The sequence below is a fragment of the Neoarius graeffei genome, chromosome 7 (genome assembly GCF_027579695.1).
Source record: "Neoarius graeffei isolate fNeoGra1 chromosome 7, fNeoGra1.pri, whole genome shotgun sequence".
In the NCBI taxonomy this organism is placed as follows: domain Eukaryota; kingdom Metazoa; phylum Chordata; class Actinopteri; order Siluriformes; family Ariidae; genus Neoarius; species Neoarius graeffei.
This window is the reverse complement of record NC_083575.1, coordinates 23,515,001-23,540,999: the sequence shown is the minus strand read 5'-3', so window position 1 is coordinate 23,540,999 and position 25,999 is coordinate 23,515,001. Positions and strand designations below refer to the sequence as shown.

General features: G+C 41.3%; 1 protein-coding gene across 6 annotated transcripts in view; it reads left to right on the top strand.

The window, feature by feature from the left end:
- The window catches only part of dst (dystonin), a 340,713-nt gene that overhangs the window by 290,558 nt on the left and 24,156 nt on the right, over nucleotides 1–25,999 (top strand). For all 6 annotated transcript variants that reach the window (XM_060925410.1, XM_060925409.1, XM_060925412.1 and 3 more), the window contains 12 exons: nucleotides 1,370–1,471; nucleotides 3,778–3,951; nucleotides 4,045–4,200; nucleotides 4,394–4,591; nucleotides 5,262–5,390; nucleotides 7,777–7,947; nucleotides 8,707–8,862; nucleotides 10,674–10,880; nucleotides 11,900–12,019; nucleotides 14,429–14,598; nucleotides 17,327–17,486; nucleotides 22,086–22,280. In XM_060925410.1, coding sequence (XP_060781393.1) covers nucleotides 1,370–1,471; nucleotides 3,778–3,951; nucleotides 4,045–4,200; nucleotides 4,394–4,591; nucleotides 5,262–5,390; nucleotides 7,777–7,947; nucleotides 8,707–8,862; nucleotides 10,674–10,880; nucleotides 11,900–12,019; nucleotides 14,429–14,598; nucleotides 17,327–17,486; nucleotides 22,086–22,280 — 1,938 coding nt within the window. The remainder of the gene's footprint in view (nucleotides 1–1,369; nucleotides 1,472–3,777; nucleotides 3,952–4,044; nucleotides 4,201–4,393; nucleotides 4,592–5,261; nucleotides 5,391–7,776; nucleotides 7,948–8,706; nucleotides 8,863–10,673; nucleotides 10,881–11,899; nucleotides 12,020–14,428; nucleotides 14,599–17,326; nucleotides 17,487–22,085; nucleotides 22,281–25,999) is intronic.

Sequence of the window (25,999 nt, the reverse complement as noted above, 5' to 3'; positions counted from 1 at the left end):
GCTTCTTACGAAGCCACTCCTTCGTTGCCCGGGCGGTGTGTTTGGGATCATTGTCATGCTGAAAGACCCAGCCACGTTTCATCTTCAATGCCCTTGCTGATGGAAGGAGGTTTTCACTCAAAATCTCACGATACATGGCCCCATTCATTCTTTCCTTTACACGGATCAGTCGTCCTGGTCCCTTTGCAGAAAAACAGCCCCAAAGCATGATGTTTCCACCCCCATGCTTCACAGTAGGTATGGTGTTCTTTGGATGCAACTCAGCACTCTTTCTCATCCAAACACGACAAGTTGAGTTTTTACCAAAAAGTTCTGTTTTGGTTTCATCTGACCATATGGCATTCTCCCAGTCCTCTTCTGGATCATCCAAATGCTCTCTAGCAAACTTCAGACGGGCCTGGACATGTACTGGCTTAAGCAGGGGGACACGTCTGGCACTGCAGGATTTGAGTCCCTGGCGGCGTAGTGTGTTACTGATGGTAGCCTTTGTTACTTTGGTCCCAGCTCTCTGCAGGTCATTCACTAGGTCCCCCCGTGTGGTTCTGGGATTTTTGCTCACCGTTCTTGTGATCATTTTGACCCCACGGGGTGAGATCTTGCGTGGAGCCCCAGATCGAGGGAGATTATCAGTGGTCTTGTATGTCTTCCATTTTCTAATAATTGCTCCCACAGTTGATTTCTTCACACCAAGCTGCTTACCTATTGCAGATTCAGTCTTCCCAGCCTGGTGCAGGTCTACAATTTTGTTTCTGGTGTCCTTTGACAGCTCTTTGGTCTTGGCCATAGTGGAGTTTGGAGTGTGACTGTTTGAGGTTGTGGACAGGTGTCTTTTATACTGATAACGAGTTCAAACAGGTGCCATTAATACAGGTAACGAGTGGAGGACAGAGGAGCCTCTTAAAGAAGAAGTTACAGGTCTGTGAGAGCCAGAAATCTTGCTTGTTTGTAGGTGACCAAATACTTATTTTACCGAGGAATTTACCAATTAATTCATTAAAAATCCTACAATGTGATTTCCTGGATTCTTTCCCTCCATTCTGTCTCTCATAGTTGAAGTGTACCTATGATGAAAATTACAGGCCTCTCTCATCTTTTTAAGTGGGAGAACTTGCACAATTGGTGACTGACTAAATACTTTTTTGCCCCACTGTAGTTAGCGTTTACTCAAAGCCTGTTTTGATTAAAAAAAAAACACTGACAAAGCATTACATATTGTACTGCCAACTCACAGCTTGAATAGGTTAAGGCGTGATCGAGTTTTCCCACGTCTCTATTATATAAGCGTCTCGACTGAAATGACAGGTTATAGTGCAACCTGAGTCTACATTGTGTTGATACATGTCAGTAACATTTCATTCTTCCTCTACAGGGTATGTTTGACTGGGTGGATATTTTGGAGAGTAAACTGGATTCCATGCCACCTGTGGGCACAGACCTGGAAACTGTGAAACAGCAGATCGAGGAGCTCAAGGTTATTCCTTTCCCATGTTTCATCATATGGACTTCCTGTCTGTAACACACCGACCTAGAATTATTGGTCCATTTGTGGCTTATACTGATCAAAGCATGTAAACATGTGTCAGTGATCACACCCAGCCATGCCTTGTCTTTTTTTTTTTTTGTTTAATAAATGCAGTGAGCATACAGACCAAGTACCAGCTGTGTTTATTCACAGGACTATCATTTCATGTGCTCTCCCACAAGTGGTTCAAAGACGCATTGTCTAGTGAGAGTTAAACAATCCTGAACCGCCTTTATTGTTTATATCCATATTTTGGATTATTTTAGTGACGTGATGTTGAACATGGCATCTTATTCACACACACACACACACACACACACACACACACACACACACATACATACATCTCAACGTTCATTAACACACTGAACTCAGGGACCGCGCATCTCACTTTACCTCGCTCATTTGCACTATTCCGCACTACCTCATCTTAACAGCTGCTAGTTTGTTTATACTGCTTATTTCATGTTTACCTGGTATACCTCAAGTGCTCTTGACTGTTTGTTTATTTGCACCAATTTACGTGTGTGTGTGTGTGTGTATATGTATGTATATATTAGGGTGCATCAGTTGCCCCCTAAAAATGAAAAGTTCCTCAGATCATGATGTATTTTTGTTTTTATGTTCCTTTTGGTAAGAAAACACACTGGGTGAAATATTTTGACAAAATTCAAAAGTTTAATGGTGGCACCAGGAGCTCAAACTTATGGAAAAAGCTAGCCTGGGCCCGCCCATCCTAAGCGTGACGCAACACGAGGGCCTGTTGCGAGCTTAGTCTGGCCAGGCAAGCTATCTCCAGCTCTTCCAAGCTCCCGAAAAATCGGGAGCCAATCAACTTTGAGCGTCTCCAACGGCCCTGGGTAGAGGCGTGTTCAAGGCAGTGACGTAGTAGAACTGCGACCGGAAGCCATAGATCAGGGGTGTCCAAACTGATCCATAAAGGGCCGTGTGGCTGCAGGTTTTCATTCCAGCCATGCAGCAGCACACCTGACTTGGCTCATTCAATCAACTGAACTGTCTTCACACAGTCAAATACTTGCAGCCACACCCACCCTTGATTAAAGGGTGGGTGTGTCAGTTGATTGAATAAGCCAAATGAGGTGTGCTGCTGCATGGCTGGAATGAAAACCTGCAGCCACACGGCCCTTTATGGATCAGTTTGGACACCCCTGCCATAGATTGTTTACAGAATCTATGCCGGATGCGCTTCGTTCACTAGAAACATTACGAACATGGAGCAGCGGCAAGCCTTTGACACAGCGGTAGATGCTGTATTGAAAGCATTCAACGGGAAGTTCTCATTGAAAACGGAGCAAAGAGCAGCCCTGGAGGTATTTATCTTCTTCCTGTTACTCAAGCAGTTTCCGTCGCGTCATATACGTCAGAGGAAAGAGTGATGTGATTGGTTTAAGCTTCGTCACAGCCTTTTCTGGCTTCAACCAGTAGCAAACTGAGGCATTTCAGGGAGGCGGGTCAACCACGCCTTTAGGAAACGGTTGGGCTTAATATCTTTGCCAGACCAAATGTTCGCAGAGCTTTGAAGTCGCGTTAGCCAGACTAGGAAAAAGCTGCTATTTTATGACAAAATTTTGATCACTTTTCATGAAACATTATGGCACCTTATAGAGTATACCAAATATCTTAGATACTGTAGACAGTATGTCTAGAATGTCTAAAAATATTCGGAGGTTTATTTTAGGGTGTCACTAGCATTATCTATCAATGTTACGGTATAACCCTGGTTTTAAGCTTGCCGCCGATGCATATGCTAGCCCCTATTAAATGCAAAGGTTCTTAACATGATCTCTGGCTCACAAGAAATCAATAAATGGAGTCCAACATTGTGATTCAAACCTTACGCGAAAACATAAAATAAGCGTTTTTTTGGCAAAAAATGAACCGTCACCATTAGACTTTTGAATATGGTTAAAACATTTTACAGGATGTCTTTATCGGTGAAAAGGAACACCCGAACAAAAATGCATCAGATTTTATGAAAGTGAGGGCAACTGATGCACCCTAGTATATATGAGTGTTTAGTCTATGTCTAGTTCTTATCTAGAGTGATTATACTGTTTGTTTGCTTTCAATTATTCTATTTTTATTCTATTTTTATTTATTGCATTGCCTGTTTGCACCGTGGGTCAGAGAAGACTGAAATTTCATCTGTGCTGTATGTCGAGCATGTATAGCATATTTGACAATAAAGTTGACTTGACTTGACTTATTCCCCCCCGATGCTTGTATTTCTATAGGAGTTTAAAGGTGAGGCATACCAGCTTCAGATTGAGATGGAGAGGCTGAATCACCAGGCAGGACTTCTACTGAAAAAAGTGCTTGAGGAAGCAGACCGCATCGCCATTCAGGAGCCTATGAACGAACTCAAAATGCTTTGGGACAACCTGGACGACAAGGTCATCAGCAGACAGGTAAAGTACCAGGTGTCGTTTCTGCTCCTCAACCTTGTCTTGGTCTCCGTTTCTGAATCTTTACTGAGCATGTACGTCTTATCTGTCTTCCAGCACAAGCTAGAGGGAGCCTTGCTGGCTTTAGGGCAGTTCCAGCATGCTCTGGATGAGCTTTTGGCCTGGCTGACTCATACCGAAGAGCTGCTTAGCGGACAGAAGAAAACCAGTGGCGACCCCAAAGCTATCGAGATAGAGCTAGCCAAACACCATGTATGTTCATTCAAAATATACAATGAAAACGTAACGTAGTGTGTAATTATATTTATATAGCAGACATGTGCTTGTGAAATGACCTCACAGTCAACCAGAAATGTTTCTGAGTTTATCTTTATTTTGTTTCTTTGCCATGAAATCTGCCTTTTTGTTCATGATGTAGAATATAAATATCTTCTTTAACCGCCAGGTGCTGCATAATGATGTACTGGCCCATAAGACCACAGTGGAGGCAGTTAACAAAGCTGGCAGAGATTTGATGGAGTCCAGTGCAGGAGAGGAGGCATGTGGCCTGCAGAGCAAGCTGGAAAACCTTAACCAACGTTGGACAAGCATCCTGGAGAAGACTGAGCAAAGGAGGCAGCTTTTGGACAGCGCTTTACTCCAGGTCCTACTTAAACACACATTAGCTCACTGGCAGCCTCGTTGAGTGTAACAGTGCTATTTTATGCTTAAGAAAAAAAAGTTCCTTGAGATAATGAGATAAGCGGTGTCTCTAATTTAGACGAATCACATGTAACTTAGACACACCGCTTTGTTTTTGCCAAACACTGCTATCCTTACACAACTTCTGGATAGCGATTCAATCTATAATTACTTCAGAGGCCTGAACACTGTGCACAATTTTAGGGTTAACTGTGCACTAAGTCAGCTCTGAATATGGCCCATGTTTAGTTATGTAGAGTGCTGAATTAGATGCTGAAGATTACTAGGAGTGTTTTAGCAGCTGTCAAGTTTCTCAGGCAACATTTCTGATTTTTAATTAAAAATGTACATTTTACCAGGAAAGCCCAGCGTCTAGACGATATATTAATGCAATTCAAAACCGAGTGCATGCTGAGTAATAGATACAGCGCATAAAAGGAACTACCGAATGCTGTCCCAGACAATATTATTGTTGCAGCTGTGAAGTTTCACTAACTTGCCTTTTTTTATTCATCCTAGATTAATACGCAAACCTCCATTTTAATCTAAGCTTCTTATCACGCTTTGAAACTTGCACTAATGAGCATAATGTGAACTCCATTGTTGTGACGCTAGCTAGTATTATGTTGTAGGCCCAAGGTTTCCATGGGGAAATTGAAGATATGCAACAATGGCTGAAAGACACAGAATGTCAGCTGTTAGCATCTAAAGCAGTTGGAGGCCTGCCAGACACGGCCCGCGAGCAGCTTAACACCCATCTGGTATGTATTTAAGACTCCAAAAGGCCTGCTGCTGATGGCAAGTTTGAACATATTTTATCAGACCCAATACACAGCTTTGTTGGTTAGCAGTCGTAAAAATAACGATTTAGATTGAGCTTGTTCAGAGGCCTTAATAAAGCTAGCTTTAAAGAGGGTATATTCAGAACCTGTGTTTATTGGGTCTTTACTCTGGAGGTTTTTGGGTTTTTTTTAAAGTCCAGACTGTAAAACTTTGTATTTTTAATTCCTTCTTGATGAACCAGCTAATACATAGTAATTAGTAGCATAAACATGCAACAAAGGTAAACTTGTACAGTGGGGCAAAAAAGTATTTAGTCAGCCACCAAGTGTGCAAGTTCTCCCACTTAAAAAGATGAGAGAGGCCTGTAATTTTCATCATAGGTACACTTCAACTATGAGAGACAGAATGGAGGGAAAGAATCCAGGAAATCACATTATAGGATTTTTAATGAATTAATTGGTAAATTCCTCGGTAAAATAAGTATTTGGTCACCTACAAACAAGCAAGATTTCTGGCTCTCACAGACCTGTAACTTCTTCTTCTTTAAGAGGCTCCTCTGTCCTCCACTCGTTACCTGTATTAATGGCACCTGTTTGAACTCGTTATCAGTATAAAAGACACCTGTCCACAACCTCAAACAGTCACACTCCAAACTCCACTATGGCCAAGACCAAAGAGCTGTCAAAGGACACCAGAAACAAAATTGTAGACCTGCACCAGGCTGGGAAGACTGAATCTGCAATAGGTAAGCAGCTTGGTGTGAAGAAATCAACTGTGGGAGCAATTATTAGAAAATGGAAGACATACAAGACCACTGATAATCTCCCTCGATCTGGGGCTCCACGCAAGATCTCACCCCGTGGGGTCAAAATGATCACAAGAACGGTGAGCAAAAATCCCAGAACCACACGGGGGGACCTAGTGAATGACCTGCAGAGAGCTGGGACCAAAGTAACAAAGGCTAGCATCAGTAACACACTACGCCGCCAGGGACTCAAATCCTGCAGTGCCAGACGTGTCCCCCTGCTTAAGCCAGTACATGTCCAGGCCCGTCTGAAGTTTGCTAGAGAGCATTTGGATGATCCAGAAGAGGATTGGGAGAATGTCATACAGTATGGTCAGATGAAACCAAAATAGAACTTTTTGGTAAAAACTCAACTTGTCGTGTTTGGAGGAGAAAGAATGCTGAGTTGCATCCAAAGAACACCATACCTACTGTGAAGCATGGGGGTGGAAACATCATGCTTTGGGGCTGTTTTTCTGCAAAGGGACCAGGACGACTGATCCGTGTAAAGGAAAGAATGAATGGGGCCATGTATTGTGAGATTTTGAGTGAAAACCTCCTTCCATCATCAAGGGCATTGAAGATGAAACGTGGCTGGGTCTTTCAGCATGACAATGATCCCAAACACACCGCCCGGGCAACGAAGGAGTGGCTTCGTAAGAAGCATTTCAAGGTCCTGGAGTGGCCTAGCCAGTCTCCAGATCTCAACCCCATAGAAAATCTTTGGAGGGAGTTGAAAGTCTGTGTTGCCCATCGACAGCCCCAAAACATCACTGCTCTAGAGGAGATCTGCATGGAGGAATGGGCCAAAATACCAGCAAGTGTGTGAAAACCTTGTGAAGACTTACAGAAAACGTATGACCTCTGTCATTGCCAACAAAGGGTATATAACAAAGTATTGAGATGAACTTTTGTTATTGACCAAATACTTATTTTCCACCATAATTTGCAAATAAATTCTTTAAAAATCAGACAATGTGATTTTCTGGATTTTTTTTCCTCATTTTGTCTCACATAGTTGAGGTATACCTATGATGAAAATTACAGGCCTCTCTTATCTTTCTAAGTGGAAGAACTTGCACAATTGGTGACTGACTAAATACTTTTTTGCCCCACTGTAGCTTAGAACAATATGTAAAACTGGACAGATAAGGACACATTACTTTTCTCACTTTTGTCCTTTAAAGGATGTAGAGCATTCCAATAAATCAGTCCAACTCTGTGATAATATTGCTCTTATATCTTGTCAACAATTATATTAATAGCATTTATCATCCAGAGAGATGTATAACATACCCAGAGCAGCCTGGGGAGCAGCCTGGGGAGCAGCCTGGGGAGCAGCCTGGGGAGCAGCCTGGGGAGCAGCCTGGGGAGCAGCCTGGGGAGCAGTTGGGGGTTAGGTGCCTTGCTCAAGGGCACTTCAGCCATTCCTGCTGGTCCAGGGAATCAAACCGGTGACCTTTTGGTCCCAAAGCTGCTTCTCTAACCATTAGGCCATGGCTTCCCCAGTAAAGTATCAGTAATGTATATTGTCTTTCCTTTTCAGGAGGTTCAATATGTTGGTGTGTGTGTGTGTTTAGGAGCTATGTAGTGCAATGGAGGTGAAGGAAGAACTCTACCAGAAGCTTCTTCAGAGAGGTCAGCAGCTGATAGCCATGACCCCGGAGAACCAGGACAGCAGTATTGAACAGGACCTCCACAACCTTCAAGAAAAGTGGGAATGTGTGCAGGACAAAGTGGCTGAGAGGAAGGTGAGTGCTGCGTCATAAAAAAAAAAGCTTGAGGCTTTAGATCCTATGAAGGAAATGGTTCATCATGCAGCTTCATGTCTGATCACAAAGATGTGAATTGTGATGATGTCAGTGCGAATGTGGTCAGAAGGTGTGGGGGTGGCTGTCTAGGGCAAGTTGGGACTCAGGATGAAACTTAATACTCTGTTTGTAAAGTGTGTCATATACCAGTGCTTATTAAAGGCTGCGTCACACTTTGAGGAAAAATATACAGTGGCTTGGTCCAGACATGTTCTTAACCCAGATCTAATGCTCTTCGATGGATGATATCAGCATTAAAACCTGAACCCAAACTTGAATCAAGACATTGTTTCATTTATTTATTTATTTATTTATTTATTTATTTATTAAACGTCGTATATATTTCAAGGTACTTCCCTGAGAGCAGACTTTTTCAGAAAGGCTCACTTATATAACATAGTTAAAGTCTTTCCAAGGCTCCTCAGCTTTCAGTTAAGAAAGCCGCCGTGTACCAGATGCATCGTATGAGTCACACTATTGAATATTGAATCAAAGGACAATGTTTTTGTGTCTGCAGGGGAAATGTTTCTTCTGCACATCCTCTTTTATTTGTCATTATAGCACTGAGAGATCAACACTTCCTCTCCCTGTTCAATCACAAGGAGATCTTGATGCTATTTCGGTTGTGCTGATGTAATTATGGCTCGAATGAGTAAATCAGGGTGCATGTGTGTGTGTCTCTGTGTTTGTTGTATCTAGGTGAAACTGGAAGAGGCATTAGCCATGGCCACAGAGTTTCATAATTCTCTGCAGGACTTCATTAACTGGCTGACTCAAGCAGAGCAGACCCTCAACATGGTCTCTCCAGCCTCCCTTATCCTGGAAACAATCTTGTTCCAGATTGACGAACATAAAGTATGTGTGTGTGAATCTAATATTTATGATTAAGTGTTATTTGATGATACGTTGTATTTTATAAAATTAAATATATATATATATACAACCCTGATTCCAAAAAAGTTGGGACAAAGTACAAATTGTAAATAAAAATGAAATGCAGTGATGCGGAAGTTTCAAAATTCCATATTTTATTCAGAATAGAACATAGATGACATATCAAATGTTTAGGTGATTTTAAATTTCATGACAACAACACATCTCAAAAAAGTTGGGACAAGGCCATGTTTCCCACTGTGAGACATCCCCTTTTCTCTTTACAACAGTCTGTAAACGTCTGGGGACTGAGGAGACAAGTTGCTCAAGTTTAGGGATAGGAATGTTAACCCATTCTTGTCTAATGTAGGATTCTAGTTGCTCGACTGTCTTAGGTCTTTTTTGTCGTATCTTCCGTTTTATGATGCGCCAAATGTTTTCTATGGGTGAAAGATCTGGACTGCAGGCTGGCCAGTTCAGTACCCGGACCCTTCTTCTACGCAGCCATGATGCTGTAATTGATGCAGTATGTGGTTTGGCATTGTCATGTTGGAAAATGCAAGGTCTTCCCTAAAAGAGACATCGTCTGGATGGGAGCATATGTTGCTCTAGAACCTGGATATACCTTTCAGCATTGATGGTGTCTTTCCAGATGTGTAAGCTGCCCATGCCACACGCACTAATGCAACCCCATACCATCAGAGATGCAGGCTTCTGAACTGAGCACTGATGACAACTCGGGTCGTCCTTCTCCTCTTTAGTCCGAATGACACGGCGTCCCTGATTTCCATAAAGAACTTCAAATTTTGATTCGTCTGACCACAGAACAGTTTTCCACTTTGCCACAGTCCATTTTAAATGAGCCTTGGCCCAGAGAAGACGTCTGCGCTTCTGGATCATGTTTAGATACGGCTTCTATTTTGAACTATAGAGTTTTAGCTGGCAACGGCGGATGGCACGGTGAATTGTGTTCACAGATAATGTTCTCTGGAAATATTCCTGAGCCCATTTTGTGATTTCCAATACAGAAGCATGCCTGTATGTGACGCAGTGCCGTCTAAGGGCCCGAAGATCACGGGCACCCAGTATGGTTTTCCGGCCTTGACCCTTACGCACAGAGATTCTTCCAGGTTCTCTGAATCTTTTGATGATATTATGCACTGTAGATGATGATATGTTCAAACTCTTTGCAATTTGACACTGTCGAACTCCTTTCTGATATTGCTCCACTATTTGTCGGCGCAGAATTAGGAGGATTGGTGATCCTCTTCCCATCTTTACTTCTGAGAGCCGCTGCCACTCCAAGATGCTCTTTTTATACCCAGTCATGTTAATGACCTATTGCCAATTGACCTAATGAGTTGCAATTTGGTCCTCCAGCTGTTCCTTTTTTGTCCCTTTAACTTTTCCAGCCTCTTATTGCCCCTGTCCCAACTTTTTTGAGATGTGTTGCTGTCATGAAATTTCAAATGAGCCAATATTTGGCATGAAATTTCAAAATGTCTCACTTTGGACATTTGATATGTTGTCTATGTTCTATTGTAAATACAAGATCAGTTTTTGAGATTTGTAAATTATTGCATTCTGTTTTTATTTACAATTTGTACTTTGTCCCAACTTTTTTGGAATCGGGGTTGTATATTTGATATGATAAAGTATTTTTATTTCCAATTTGTTGTACGTGTAAATACTGATGAATCATAGTCCCCCAGGGAATCCTTTGAGCTTTACATTTGGTTTTAGCCCGTTTGTCCCAGCTCTGTCCACCTAGCTTCTCCCATGTTTCCTGACAGATCTTTGCGACTGAGGTCAACTCACACCGGGATCAGATCATCGAGCTGGATAAGACAGGCACCCACCTGAAATACTTCAGCCAGAAGCAGGATGTGGTCCTGATTAAAAACCTGCTCCTTAGCGTACAAAGCCGCTGGGACAAAGTAGTGCAGCGTTCGGTGGAGCGAGGACGCCTGCTGGATGATGCGAGGAAACGTGCAAAGCAGGTATGGAAGCAGAAGTGTAATAAAAAGCTCAAAATCTTTTTAAAAATTGTATTAGTTACTATTATTTTACTTTGCACAGAGAGCCAGTCAAAACATATACAGTACTGTGCAAAAGTCTTAGGCTCATGTAAAGAAATGCTGGAGACCAAAAATGGCTTAAAAATAATGAAAAATGTTTCAACATTAAAAAAATACTATAAACAGTAATCAGTAAGCTGTAATAAATGAAACAAAGTCAATATTTGGTCTGAGACGACCCTTTGCTTTAAAAAAAAAATAGCAGTCTCAGGTCCAGTGAGTGCAGTTTTATGCGGAAACGAGCTGTAGGTTTTACTGAGCGTCTTACAGAACCAGCCACAGTTCTTCTGGACACTTTGACTGTCACGCTCGCTTCGTAATTTTGCACCCAAACCCAGCAGCCTTCATTATGCTTTCTTTTTAAATCTGAAAAGTGCTCTCTTGTGTAATATGCTGCTCAGATACAAACTTTTTTTTTCCTGTAACATTTAATTTTGTGCTGGAAAACGAACGTTTGGGACTCGAAAATTATTTTGTACTGACTTAATGATGTAGAAGTCATCAAATAGAAATGTATAACAAAGTTTGTATGAAAAATAAAAATAGGGTGCCTAAGACTTTTGCACAGGACTGTATATACCCGTACTGTATTTGTTAATAAATGCTACCTATTCACACCCATTAATATTAAGGCAAATATTTTACTGCTGTTATGCTACATAGATCCTGAGAAAAATGATGCAGCACATTTCTATCAAAACCTTGCGAATTTAGCTGGCCATCTAGCATGCTCTTTTTTGCCTCTATGCTCGTCTCATTAAATATCCATTACATACATGCATACATCGAGCTAATTAATGCACGAATACTGTAGTGTGTGTGTTCGGTGGTGCGTTTCACCTCAGAATGAGGTTCGCCTCAAACCTGAACGAGCAACAGAATCCCATGTAGTGAAATACAGATGTCATTAAATAAAACTAAACACGTTCCACTTCCTGCAGTTCCATGAGAGCTGGACCAAGCTGATGGAGTGGCTGGAGGAGTCAGAGAGCTCTCTGGACTCAGAGCTGGAGATCGCTAATGACCCTGACAAGATCAAAATGCAGCTGACTCAGCACAAGGTGACAGGATCTCACCACAAGCTTTCCCTCTGAAAACCAATAATTACACACTTCCCAGAATTCTGCTGATCTTCTGCACCTTTGTGTGTCTTCACCATTTCTGTTTACACATCTGTAATAAAGTAGGGAACTACTTTCCAGCATGACGTGAATCATGGCATAAACCAGCTGCTCTCTCTCTCTCTCTCTCTCTCTCTCTCCTATCATGGAATCACTCCCTCACTCTGACAGGATGAGATCTATCAGAATCCTGTGACACATTTGGCAGTGTACAGTGGTGCTTGAAGGTTTGTGAACCCTTTAGAATTTTCTATATTTCTGCATAAATATGACCTAAAACATCATCAGATTTTCACACAAGTCCTAAAAGTAGATAAAGAGAACCCAGTTAAACAAATGAGACAAAAATATTATACTTAGTCATTTATTTATTGAGGAAAATGATCCAATATTACATATCTGTGAGTGGCAAAAGTATGTGAACCTCTAGGATTAGCAGTTAATTTGAAGGTGAAATTAGAGTCAGGTGTTTTCAATCAATGGGATGACAATCAGGTGTGAGTGGGCACCCTGTTTTATTTAAAGAACAGGGATCTATCAAAGTCTGATCTTCACAACACATGTTTGTGGAAGTGTATCATGGCACGAACAAAGGAGATTTCTGAGGACCTCAGAAAAAGCATTGTTGCTCATCAGGCTGGAAAAGGTTACAAAACCACCTCTAAAGAGTTTGGACTCCACCAATCCACAGTCAGACAGATTGTGTACAAATGGAGGAAATTCAAGACCATTGTTACCCTCCCCAGGAGTGGTCGACCAACAAAGATCAGTCCAAGAGCAAGGCGTGTAATAGTCGGCGAGGTCACAAAGGACCCCAGGGTAACTTCTAAGCAACTGAAGGCCTCTCTCACATTGGCTAATGTTAATGTTCATGAGTCCACCATCAGGAGAACACTGAACAGCAATGGTGTGCATGGCAGGGTTGCAAGGAGAACGCCACTGCTCTCCAAAAAGAACATTGCTGCTCGTCTGCAGTTTGCTAAAGATCATGTGGACAAGCCAGAAGGCTATTGGAAAAATGTTTTGTGGACGGATGAGACCAAAATAGAACTTTTTGGTTTAAATGAGAAGTGTTATGGGGGCGTCGTGGCTCAGGTGGTTAAGGCGCCATACCATGAATGCGGGCGACCCGGGTTCGATTCCGGCCCGAGGTCATTTCCCGATCCCTTCCCGTCTCTCTCTCTCCCGCTCATTTCCTGTCTCTACACTGTCCTATCCAATAAAGGTGCAAAAAGCCCAAAAAAATATCTAAAAAAAAAAAAAAAAAATGAGAAGTGTTATGTTTGGAGAAAGGAAAACACTGCATTCCAGCATAAGAACCTTATCCCATCTGTGAAACATGGTGGTGGTAGTATCATGGTTTGGGCCTGTTTTGCTGCATCTGGGCCAGGACGGCTTGCCATCATTGATGGAACAATGAATTCTGAATTATACCAGTGAATTCTAAAGGAAAATGTCAGGACATTTGTCCATGAGCTGAATCTCAAGAGAAGGTGGATCATGCAGCAAGACAACGACCCTAAGCACACAAGTCGTTCTACCAAAGAATGGTTAAAGAAGAATAAAGTTAATGTTTTGGAATGGCCACGTCAAAGTCCTGACCTTAATCCAATCGAAATGTTGTGGAAGGACCTGAAGCGAGCAGTTCATGTGAGGAAACCCACCAGCATCCCAGAGTTGAAGCTGTTCTGTATGGAGGAACGGGCTAAAATTCCTCCAAGCCGGTGTGCAGGACTGATCAATAGTTACCGGAAACGTTTAGTTGCAGTTATTGCTGCACAAGGGGGTCACACCAGATACTGAAAGCAAAGGTTCACATACTTTTGCCACTCACAGATATGTAATATTGGATCATTTTCCTCAATAAATAAATGACCAAGTATAATTTTTTTTTGTCTCATTTGTTTAACTGGGTTCTCTTTATCTACTTTTAGGACTTGTGTGAAAATCTGATGATGTTTTAGGTCATATTTATGCAGAAATGTGGAAAATTCTAAAGGGTTCACAAACTTTCAAGCACCACCGTATACCATCTCGCCTTGTGGGACAGTGTTTTTTAAACCACAGTTCAGTTTTAAAGTCATTCTAAATATTGTGTACGGATTCTAATACTGCTGCTGTTCTCTTCGACAAGTAGCATGACTCAGAGTTGTTGACAGTAGAGAAGAGAGCACAGTGCCATGTAATTAACAGCTCAGCAGTCAGGGCTCAGCAGATCCCCTCACATTCTGTCGACTCAGCTGTGCCATCTAACTCCAGTCAGCCACATATCAGGCTGCCGGTTTCACTATGGTACGTGCGTCCTTGAGGCTAAATGTTAACCCTGACTCTGTTTGCTGGCTCTTATAGGAGTTCCAGAAGGCCCTGGGTGCCAAGCATTCTGTATACGACACCACCAGCCGCACAGGCCGAGCCTTGAAGGACAAGACCTCGCTCCAGGATGACAACCAGAAACTGGACGACATGCTCTGCGAGCTCAGAGACAAATGGGACACGGTTTGTGGCAAGTCTGTAGAAAGGTATGTTTATATTCTCGAAGCTGAAGATGTCCACTGCCTTACCGTATAAAGCAAATCCACGGAGGTGATGTCTGTAGTGGGACTAAAAGCTAATTCGGTATATTTATTGCGTGTAAATGAATTGCTATTCAAATAAATTTGTTTAAAATTTTCTGTGAAAACTGCCCCGACTTGTTATACACTACCGTTCAAAAGTTTGGGGTCACCCAGACAATTTTGTGTTTTCCATGAAAAGTCACATAAAGCGGCTAGAGATAATGAGATGAGATGAGATTATGCACAGTGGTATTTTTTTCTATCTATCACCTGACTTGTGCAGACAAAAACATGCACAAGCAAGCGATTTCAGGTATACAAATCTATTTCTCTAACGTTCATGGCGTTACATGGAAACGCATATCCCAGTATGAGCAGACATGTAGAGCGTCACGATTCAGAAGAAGAAGGAAGGTGATATCTGCACTTATGTGCCCTGTTCTACTCACAAGGAAGATTTTGTGACGATCGAAGCGCGTGATCTTGGCAAAGAAATGAAATCCTGCAACCGTTTGCAAACAGAAAGCGTCCTTCAGTCAACAAGGAGAACTTTTTTTTTTAATGAATACAGCAAACTCAAAGTCATGCATATGAACATGATACTACAACAAAGCAACTCATAAAGAATCATAAAAAACCAGGAAGTAAATCAGAATAGACAGCAGGGTTCAGTTAGTGCTGCTTCTGTCACGCTGCCAAGATGAAAATAATATCAGACGTAAAGACGAGTGTATCGTTTTACCAAAAGAGCAACTGCTGAGAGTTACTGCAGAAAAGCAAACATTCCGAAGATGTTCAAATACAAATGAAGTTCTTTAGAAATAATTTCGGCTGCAAGGTGTTTTAGATGACCGTATTTCAGGCTAATGTTTCTAATAATGAAAATACTGGATGAACGAATGAGCACCGTGCTCTGTGTGTGTGTGTGTGTCAGTAATTATTAGCAACGTATCAAAGCGGTGCTACTGATGTAGAGCCCAGCCCTTAAGGATTGACCTGGCCTGGAGGGCCCCGAAGGCTGCTAGAGAGGTCTGGGGACATGCTCTCCTGGAAAATTTTGAAATTGGAGACTTCAAATGGTGCATTCTGGTGGCATCTAGGGCTGATTTAGGCACAATTCAACATTTATTAAATGTGCTGTTGTGGGTTATTATTATTATTACACTACCATTCAAAGTTTGGGGTCACCCAGACAATTTTGTGTTTTCCATGCAAAGTCACACTTTTATTTCCCACCATAAGTTGTAAAACGAATAGAAAATATAGTCAAGACATTTTTCTGGCCATTTTGAGCATTTAATCGACCCCACAAATGTGATGCTCCAGAAACTCAATCTGCTCAAAGGAAGGTCAGTTTTATAGCTTCTCTAAAGAGCTCAACTGTTTTCAGCTGTGCTAACATGATTGTACAAGGGTTTTCTAATCATCCATTAGCCTTCTGAGGCAATGAGCAAACACATTGTACCATTAGAACACTGGAGTGAGAGTTGCTGGAAATGGGCCTCTATACACCTATGGAGATATTGCACCAAAAACCAGACATTTGCAGCTAGAATAGTCATTTACCACATTAGCAATGTATAGAGTGGATTTCTGATTAGTTTAAAGTGATCTTCATTGAAAAGAACAGTGCTTTTCTTTCAAAAATAAGGACATTTCAAAGTGACCCCAAACTTTTGAACGGTAGTGTACATGCGTCACACTGTAAAAAAAGAATAGTTGAGAATACTTGAAATTTCAAGGCAACCGTCTGCATTAAGAATTTTATGTTTTGCCAACGATGTGCCCATGATAATCCAAATAGGATAAAACTGTTATCTTTATTAAGAATTCTTAATTAAGTCAATTTTCAATTCCTCATTCTGCCAACATAGATTTCTCTTTTTGCTGAACAGTGGCATTCACAGTAGTACAAAAAGGCAATTGAGGTTATCACAATTTTTTTTTTTTTAGATTTTTTGGGGGCTTTTTTCCACCTCTATTTGGATAGGACAGTGTAGAGACAGGAAATGAGCGGGAGAGAGAGAGACGGGGAGGGATCGGGAAATGACCTCAGGTCGGAACCGAACCCAGGTCCCCAGATTTATGGTATTGCGCCTTATCCACCTGAGCCACGATGCCCCTGAGGTTATCTCAATTTATCATTGAACTATACATGCCTTTTTTCATTGTTCTACACAATTACAAAACTTCAATATTGAAATAAAGTTTTTAAAAAAGTGTGAAGTTTATTGTACATTATTGAAGTTTTGTAATTGTGTGGACCTCAGGGGCGTTGTGGCTCAGGTGGATAAGGTGCCATACCATAAATCCGGGGACCTGGGTTTGATTCTGACCCGAGGTCATTTCCCGATCCCTCTTATTTCCTGTCTTTACACTGTCCTATCCAAGTAAAGGTGAAAAAAGCCCCAAAAAAATATCTAAAAAAAAAATTGAGAACCTCAATTGCCTTTTTGTACTACTGTGAATGCCACTGTTCAGCAAAAAGAGAAATCTATGTTGGCAGAATGAGGAATTGAAAATTGACTTAATTAAGAATTCTTAATAAAGATAACAGTTTTATCATAGTTTGGATTATCATGGGCACATCATTGGCAAAACATAAAATTCTTAATGCAGACGGTTGCCTTGAAATTTCAAGTATTCTCAACTATTTTTTTTTACAGTGCAAGTATTGGTTCTTTTCTGACAGGCAGAACAAGCTGGAGGAGGCTCTGCTGTTCTCGGGCCAGTTCACTGATGCTCTGCAGGCTCTGATTGACTGGCTTTATAAAGTAGAGCCGCAGCTGGCAGAGGACCAGCCTGTGCATGGAGACATAGATTTGGTGCTCAACCTCATCGACAGCCACAAGGTACTGCTGGCCCTCTGACTGTGTACTTTGGAAACAGCACACGCGAATGCTTTCTCAGCTAACCTAATAGAGAATTAAACAGGAACGAGGGTTTATTGTATTTTATTTCTGCTTATATGCCTTAATAGAGTCTAGTTTTGAAATACTCTTTCACGTGCTTCTATTTTGGGGCCTTCTTGATTCTGTTATGGTTTGACAATGTCACTTTTCTTTCCTTGTATCTTTTATCCAAATTTGTCACTGCAGGTTTCACTTAGACAACATAGCTTAATCAGTGAACAAAACTTCATGTCCACTTTCCATTCCCCCTTCACACGAGCCTCTTTTGGCCCTTCTGATTAAGGTTTGAGCTGCTCAAATTGAAGGACCTTGGACTCAGATTACTGAATTTGCAGTGTTTTTCAATATGTCTGTTCCACTTTCCTCCTAATCACCGCTGATCAAATTCTTTTTTTTTTATTTTTTTTGGGATCGGATTTAAACTTGAGAGACGGAATTGTGCCAAAGGGTTCACGTTTCTGCTGGGTTAGAGTTTGAGTCAGAGGGAAACTGATACTTTTGGCTTGTTTGCGATTTGAATTGGTTTCACAGTGCGCATGAACCAAAAAGCAAAAATAAAATGTTGGCTAAAGGGCATGAAGGGCTGAAAACATCCTCGTAAAAACTCTTTCATTGGTCAGAAATACAACCCCGATTCCAAAAAAGTTGGGACAAAGTACAAATTGTAAATAAAAACGGAATGCAATGATGTGGAAGTTTCAAAATTCCATATTTTATTCAGAATAGAACATAGATGACATATCAAATGTTTAAACTGAGAAAATGTATCATTTAAAGAGAAAAATTAGGTGATTTTAAATTTCATGACAACAACACATCTCAAAAAAGTTGGGACAAGGCCATGTTTACCACTGTGAGACATCCCCTTTTCTCTTTACAACAGTCTGTAAACGTCTGGGGACTGAGGAGACAAGTTGCTCAAGTTTAGGGATAGGAATGTTAACCCATTCTTGTCTAATGTAGGAATCTAGTTGCTCAACTGTCTTAGGTCTTTTTTGTCGTATCTTCCGTTTTATGATGCGCCAAATGTTTTCTATGGGTGAAAGATCTGGACTGCAGGCTGGCCAGTTCAGTACCCGGACCCTTCTTCTACACAGCCATGATGCTGTAATTGATGCAGTATGTGGTTTGGCATTGTCATGTTGGAAAATGCAAGGTCTTCCCTGAAAGAGAGGTCGTCTGGATGGGAGCATATGTTGCTCTAGAACCTGGATATACCTTTCAGCATTGATGGTGTCTTTCCAGATGTGTAAGCTGCCCATGCCACACGCACTAATGCAACCCCATACCATCAGAGATGCAGGCTTCTGAACTGAGCACTGATGACAACTCGGGTCGTCCTTCTCCTCTTTAGTCTGAATGATACGGCGTCCCTGATTTCCATAAAGAACTTCACATTTTGATTCGTCTGACCACAGAACAGTTTTCCACTTTGCCACAGTCCATTTTAAATGAGCCTTGGCCCAGAGAAGACGTCTGCGCTTCTGGATCATGTTTAGATACGGCTTCTTCTTTGAACTATAGAGTTTTAGCTGGCAACGGCGGATGGCATGGTGAACTGTGTTCACAGATAATGTTCTCTGGAAATATTCCTGAGCCCATTTTGTGATTTCCAATACAGAAGCATGCCTGTACTGTATGTGATGCAATGCCATCTAAGGGCCCGAAGATCACGGGCACCCAGTATGGTTTTCCGGCCTTGACCCTTACGCACAGAGATTCTTCCAGATTCTCTGAATCTTTTGATGATATTATGCACTGTAGATGATATGTTCAAACTCTTTGCAATTTTACACTGTCGAACTCCTTTCTGATATTGCTCCACTATTTGTCGGCGCAGAATTAGGGGGATTGGTGATCCTCTTCCCATCTTTACTTCTGAGAGCCGCTGCCACTCCAAGATGCTCTTTTTATACCCAGTCATGTTAATGACCTATTGCCAATTGACCTAATGAGTTGCAATTTGTTCCTCCAGCTGTTCCTTTTTTGTACCTTTAACTTTTCCAGCCTCTTATTGCCCCTGTCCCAACTTTTTTGAGATGTGTTGCTGTGATGAAATTTCAAATGAGCCAATATTTGGCATGAAATTTCAAAATGTCTCACTTTCAACATTTGATATGTTGTCTGTTCTATTGTGAATACAAGATCAGTTTTTGAGATTTGTAAATTATTGCATTCCGTTTTTATTTACAATTTGTACTTTGTCCCAACTTTTTTGGAATCAGGGTTGTATAGCTGCTGAAAAAAGTCGACAAATATTTGCTGAGAGCTTGCAAAAATCACAAAATCATTGGATGACTAGATTATCATTAGTATAAATAACTAGTTTAAACATTTTGTGCATTTAATTTCTCTTTCTCTTCCACTGGCTCAGACACACGGCAGCTTTTTTCAGCGCTACGGTACAACTCTCTGCTTTGGCCCAGTTTTCACAGGACAATTTAGCATCCTGGATCTACAAAACATACTGTACACGATATGGCCGAAAGTTGGTGGACACCTGACCATCACGCCTATATGCGGACATTCCCTGAACTGTTGCAAATTTGGAAGCACACGATTGATTAAATTGCCTTTGTATTCAAGTTTGCTGATGTTGCTGTGGAAAAAAAAAAAAAAACTTGAACAGACCTCTGACCTCAACCCTACCAAACACCTCTGGGATGAACTGAAACGCCAGCTGCGCTCCAGGCCTCCTCACCAACCATCAGTGAGGCAAACCCCACAGCCATGATCCAAATTCTAGTGGAAAGCCTTCCCAGAAAAGTGGAGGTTATTATAATAGCAAAGCGGGAACTAAATGTGGAAGGGGATGGTCAGGGGGATTCACGTACTTTTGGCTATCTAGTGTGTATGTGTATGTTCGCAACCCAAAATACACAGCGTTTTCGGTTCAGTTCTTGCAGTTGGGTCATGAATTGCTTCCTCACTGCAGTCTCACTTGGAACTTGAGAGTGCAGGCACTTACAGATGTAAGCGCGGAGGAAGACAGCTTACAGAAGGTCGTCAAAGCCAAAGCGGAAATCAGAGTCAGCAAACTAGCGAGGATCAGCAAACAGTGTAGCGTAGAGAAAGGCAAAGAGCGAGAAACGAGAGGAAAGCAGCAAGAGTCAGAAACGGAATAAACAATCAGAAGGAACCAAGGCTCGGTATGTACTGAGGGCAGAACGATACTTTGCAAAGGTGTTTGTGTGAGGTGAGCTTGTATGGAGGGACAGGTGATTGAGGAAATGACAGTCAGGTGTGAATCAGTAGGCGGGAGACAGAGGGCGCTGTGTATTCTGGGAAATGTGGTTCGGGGAGTCCATGTTTGTAGTCGATTGAGTTTCAGCGGGTTTACTGACAGAACTGGACTGAGACCGTCCTCCTCAGATGGTCTTGGACCGCACTGGAGTGTGCTTGCTGTGTTCCCACAAACTAATGAAGAACCAGTAAAGAAAGGACACCAGGGTTCAATTCAATAGAGCAGGGGTTTTCAAAGTGTGGGAGAGTCAGCCCCCCCTCAGAGAGCAAATAAACAACAGCGCCCCCCTTACAATTTTTGTTGTTGCTATACTTAATGTTCCATTCGTATTTAAAAAAATGGTTGTTGTACACATTTTTATTTTTTTCTTTTCCACATTTTAAACATCTGTGCTTTTTGAAAACATTTTTTCCACATTTAAAACATATGAGCTTTATTAAAACATCTTTTTTACACATTTTAAACATCTGTGCTTTTTTAAAACATCTTTTTTTTACACATTTTAAACGTCTGTGCTTTTTTAAAACATCTTTTTTTACACATTTTAAACATCTGTGCTTTTTCAAACATTTTTTACACATTTTAAACATCTGTGCTTTTTCAAACATTTTTTACACATTTTAAACATTTGTGCTTTTTTAAAACATCTTTTTTTTACACGTTTTAAACGTCTGTGCTTTTTAACACATTTTTTTACACATTTTAAACATCTGTGCTTTTTAAAACATTTTTTTACACTTTTTAAACATCTGTGCTTTTTAAAACATTTTTTACACATTTTAAACATCTGTGCTTTTTAAAACATCTTTTTTTTTACACATTTTAAACATCTCTGCTTTTTTTTTAAAACACCTTGTTTTACACATTTTAAACATCGCATAGCATTGTTAGCTAGCACCTCTTGGCAGACAAGACACTGTGGCAGTGGAGCATCTTCAGATCCAGTCCATGAAAATCCAAACTTTAAATAATCGTGGTCATACTTCCTTCTTTTTTGTTTGGCCCAGACTCTGTCTCCTCACTCACTGTAGCTTTAGCTACTAAAAATCGATCCATTTTGTCTCCGGCAAAGGCTAGCTGAAGTTCGCTAAATGTCCGCAATAGTAACTTATTCTGGTTTATTTTTCCTCACATTGCGCCCCCCCCCGAAGAACTCTGGCGCCCTCTAGGGGAGGTGCGCCCCACACTTTGAAAAGCCCTGCAATAGACTAAACGTTGCATATGGGAAAGCACCCTAAAACTGCATTATGCTTGATTTGTGTGCTTGTTTGTGTGTGTGTGTGCACGTCTCACAGGTGTTTCAAAAGGAGCTCGGAAAGAGGACAGGCTCTGTACAGGCTCTGAAACGTTCAGCCCGTGAGCTGATTGACAACAGCCATGACGACTCCTCCTGGGTCAAAGTTCAGATGCAGGAGCTGAGCTTGCGCTGGGAGACGGTGTGCGCCCTCTCTGTGTTCAAACAGACACGGCTGGAGCAAGCTCTGTGTCAGGTACACAACTTTCTGCATCTTGATTATAAATTAACCCCTTGGCTGCCACCCATAATTAATTGTAATGTGCTGGGCATATTGGACAAAAATAGGTCAAAATTGGGATATTTCGATTATCTTTCTCTAACTTGTTCAGAACTTTATATTTTTAATATCACACAAAACATTCCTGGAAAGTAAAAATAACTTTAGTAATCAAAAACAACTAAAAAAAAAAAAAGACGAGGGGTCTTGTCAACGAGAACCTGTCCAGAAACATGAATTACTAGTACTTGAAAACACAACGTATATCAAGGGTCCATGCATTCCAAGTAACTGGGTACCATTTTTACGATGGTCTTTAGGTATGAGCCGACCGTGAATAGAACTCACAATCTCCCAATCGAGAAGCAGACACGCTGACCACTTCTCAAGCCTGTGATTAGGCTTGACAGCGCGCGACTGCACTGATGAACCTTCCATACGTTTGTATGGGAGAGCAGCATGTTTTCATTTGGCCTTTAAAGACGTTTAAAAGTGTTTAATCGACATAAAACTAGTGTCGATTCAAGAATAAATAACATATTTACAGAATATATTGTTAATTTTGTGCGGCGTGTTTAATTAGCTTTTACTTTAAGCGTTTTATAACGCTGTGTAATGCAATACACCAAACTCACAGGCGCTGCCATCTTGGGTTTTTTAGTGATATTCGTCAGCGGCCTGTGTGTTTTGTTGTTGCTTCCAGCTCGCTCACTGTTAGTTCAATCAGCTTGAAACTCATGATTCCCACCTAGTGGTCGAATCTCTCATGTTGATTTGATTTTTCCATTAAAATCGTCTGAACACTTTGCTGCCTAGTGACCGTGAAAGATCGGATCACTGAGGAAAATGTTGTATCCTTCCTAAATTCACTGATTTTCATGGAGAATTTTTTTTTCATGGAGAAAAAATGAGAACATATATAAATATCAGTGATACTGTTTTGAAGAGAAATAAGAAAAGTTTGACCCTCTTATACACAGCGCGTTCAAGCACCACCATCATCAGTCATGCTTGGTGTCCACAGTTTAAATCGAATATACCGTGCTGAGCGTAAATGAGTGCACCCCGTTTGAAAAGTAACGTTTTAAACAATATCTCAATGAACACAAACAATTTCCAAAATGTTGACAAGACAAAGTTTAATATAACATCTGTTTAACTTATAATGTGAAAGTAAGGTTAATAATATAACTTCGATTACACATTTTTCAGTTTTACTCAAATTAGGGTGGTGCAAAAATGAGGACACCCCACAACAAAAACTACTACATCTAGTACTTTGTATGGCCTCCATGATTTTTAATGGCAGCGCCAAGTCTTCTAGGCATGGAATGAACAAGTTGGCGACATTTTGCAACATCAATCTTTTTCCATTCTTCAACAACGACCTCTTTTAGTGACCGGATGCTGGATGGAGAGTGATGCTCAACTTGTCTCTTCAGAATTCCCCAAAGAAAATAATTTCTTTACACCACAAAGGTGAAGGCTACAAGAAGATCAGCAAAGCTTTACTTATCAGTCAGAATACTGTAGCAAACGTGGTAGAAACATTTAAGAAAGATGGAACTGCAACCATCTCACAGAGACGTCCAGGTCGTCCACGGAAGTTAATACCTCGACAGGAGCGTCTTCTGATGAGAAGGGTTGAAGAAAATCGGCATGCAAGTGCACTGCAGTTATCTAAAGAAGTAGAACGCCAAACTGGGGTGACTATTTCCCGTCACACAATACGGCGTACACTGCAGAGGAATGGCATGCATGGATGCCGTCCACGAAAGAAGCCTCTCCTAAAGCCCAGGCACAAAAAAGCCCGCCTAGAGTTTGACAAAGATGAAGACGACTGGGACTCTATACTCTGGAGTGATGAGACCAAGATAAATGTTTTTGGAACTGATGGCTTGAAAACTGTATGGCGTCGCAAAGGTGAGGAATACAAAGAAAAATGCCTGGTGCCTACAGTGAAACATGGTGGTGGCAGTGTCCTTATGTGGGGCTGCATGAGTGCTGCTGGTGTCGGGGAGCTGCATTTCATTGAATTCACAGACGTATTGCTCTATACTGAAAGAGAAGATGCTACCATCACTCCGTGCCCTTGGTCGTCATGCACTTTTCCAACATGACTAAACACACATCTAAGGCCACTGTTGGATTTCTGAAGAAGAACAGGGTGAAAGTGATTCAGTGGCCAAGTACGTCTCCTGATCTGAACCCAATCGAACACCTTTGGGGAATTCTGAAGAGACAAGTTGAGCATCGCTCTCCATCCAGCGTCCAGTCACTAAAAGGGGTCATTGCTGAAGAATGGAAAAAGATTGATGTTGCAAAATGTCGCCAATTTGTTCATTCCATGCCTAGAAGACTTGGTGCTGTCATTAAAAATCATGGAGGCCATACAAAGTACTAGATGTAGTAGTTTTTGTTGTGGGGTGTACTCATTTTTGCACCACCCTAATTTGAGTAAAACTGAAAAATGTGTAATCGAAGTTATATTATTAACCTTACTTTCACGTTATAAGTTAAACAGATGTTATATTAAACTTTGCCTTGTCAACATTTTGGAAATTGTTTGTGTTCATTGAGATATTGTTTAAAGTGTTACTTTTCAAAGGGGGTGTACTCATTTACGCTCAGCACTGTACTTGCTCAATTCTGGCTTTTATGTTTAAACACAAAGGATGGACCGATTTCATTGATGTATTACTTTTCAGCCTTCTAGGTGCAGAATTGTGAGATAGAAGAAGAAGCCTTTATCTGTAATTCTTACCCTGATACTCAAAATTCTACATCTCCTTATTTTTGGCTGTTTGGTCTATTAATTTCCGATTGAGGTTTTTTTTTTCTCATGAATGGAAAATTAAACCAGTGGAAAATAATTACTGGGTTGTGGCCGGGGCAACAGACTGAAATGGAAGTTATATAAAGCACTGGATTTTCAAAACGTTCATAACTTTTTTTTTTTTTTAGACATATTTACAAATTTAAACAAGTTTTCAGTTCAGCTCTTCACACTCTTTTTAATTTGATAAATTACACAACACTGTTACCCCTTTTCCACCAAATCAGTTCCAGGGCTGGTTCGGGGCCGGTGCTGGTTCACAACTCGTTCAACTTGCGAGCCAGCTGAGAACCAGTTTGCTTTTCCATAGCTCACGGTGCTAAGGGAAGCCACGTCATTACGTCGCTGTATACGTCAGTTACGTCGCTGTATACGTCAGTTACGTCGTTGTATACGTCAGTTACGTCGCTACGTTTGCATAAACCTTGGCGCGAATATCAAAGGAAAAACAACACGGAAGAAGCAACAACAACAACAATAATAATAATGGATGACTTGGCGTTTGTACAGCTGCTGCTTCTCGTCGCTTAAAAATGGCGATCTTTCGCGGTCTTGTTATTGTTGTTGGTCTTAACAACTCCGCCCCCCCCCCCGCTGACGTAAGCGGTTCTTTCCTCTGGCCCAGCAGAGAGTTGGTGCTAGCCTGGAACCGGTTTTTCTGGCCCCAGAGCCAGTTCTTTGTCAGTGGAAACAGAAAACCCGGTTCCAAACTAAGCACTGGCCCCGAACCAGCCCTGGAACTGCTTTGGTGGAAAAGGGGTATATGACAACTATTTTAAAAACTGGCCTGTCACTGCTACTGTGAGGGTATTTTATGTTTAATTCCTTAGACGTGAAATGAAGACAGTGTATATTTTAA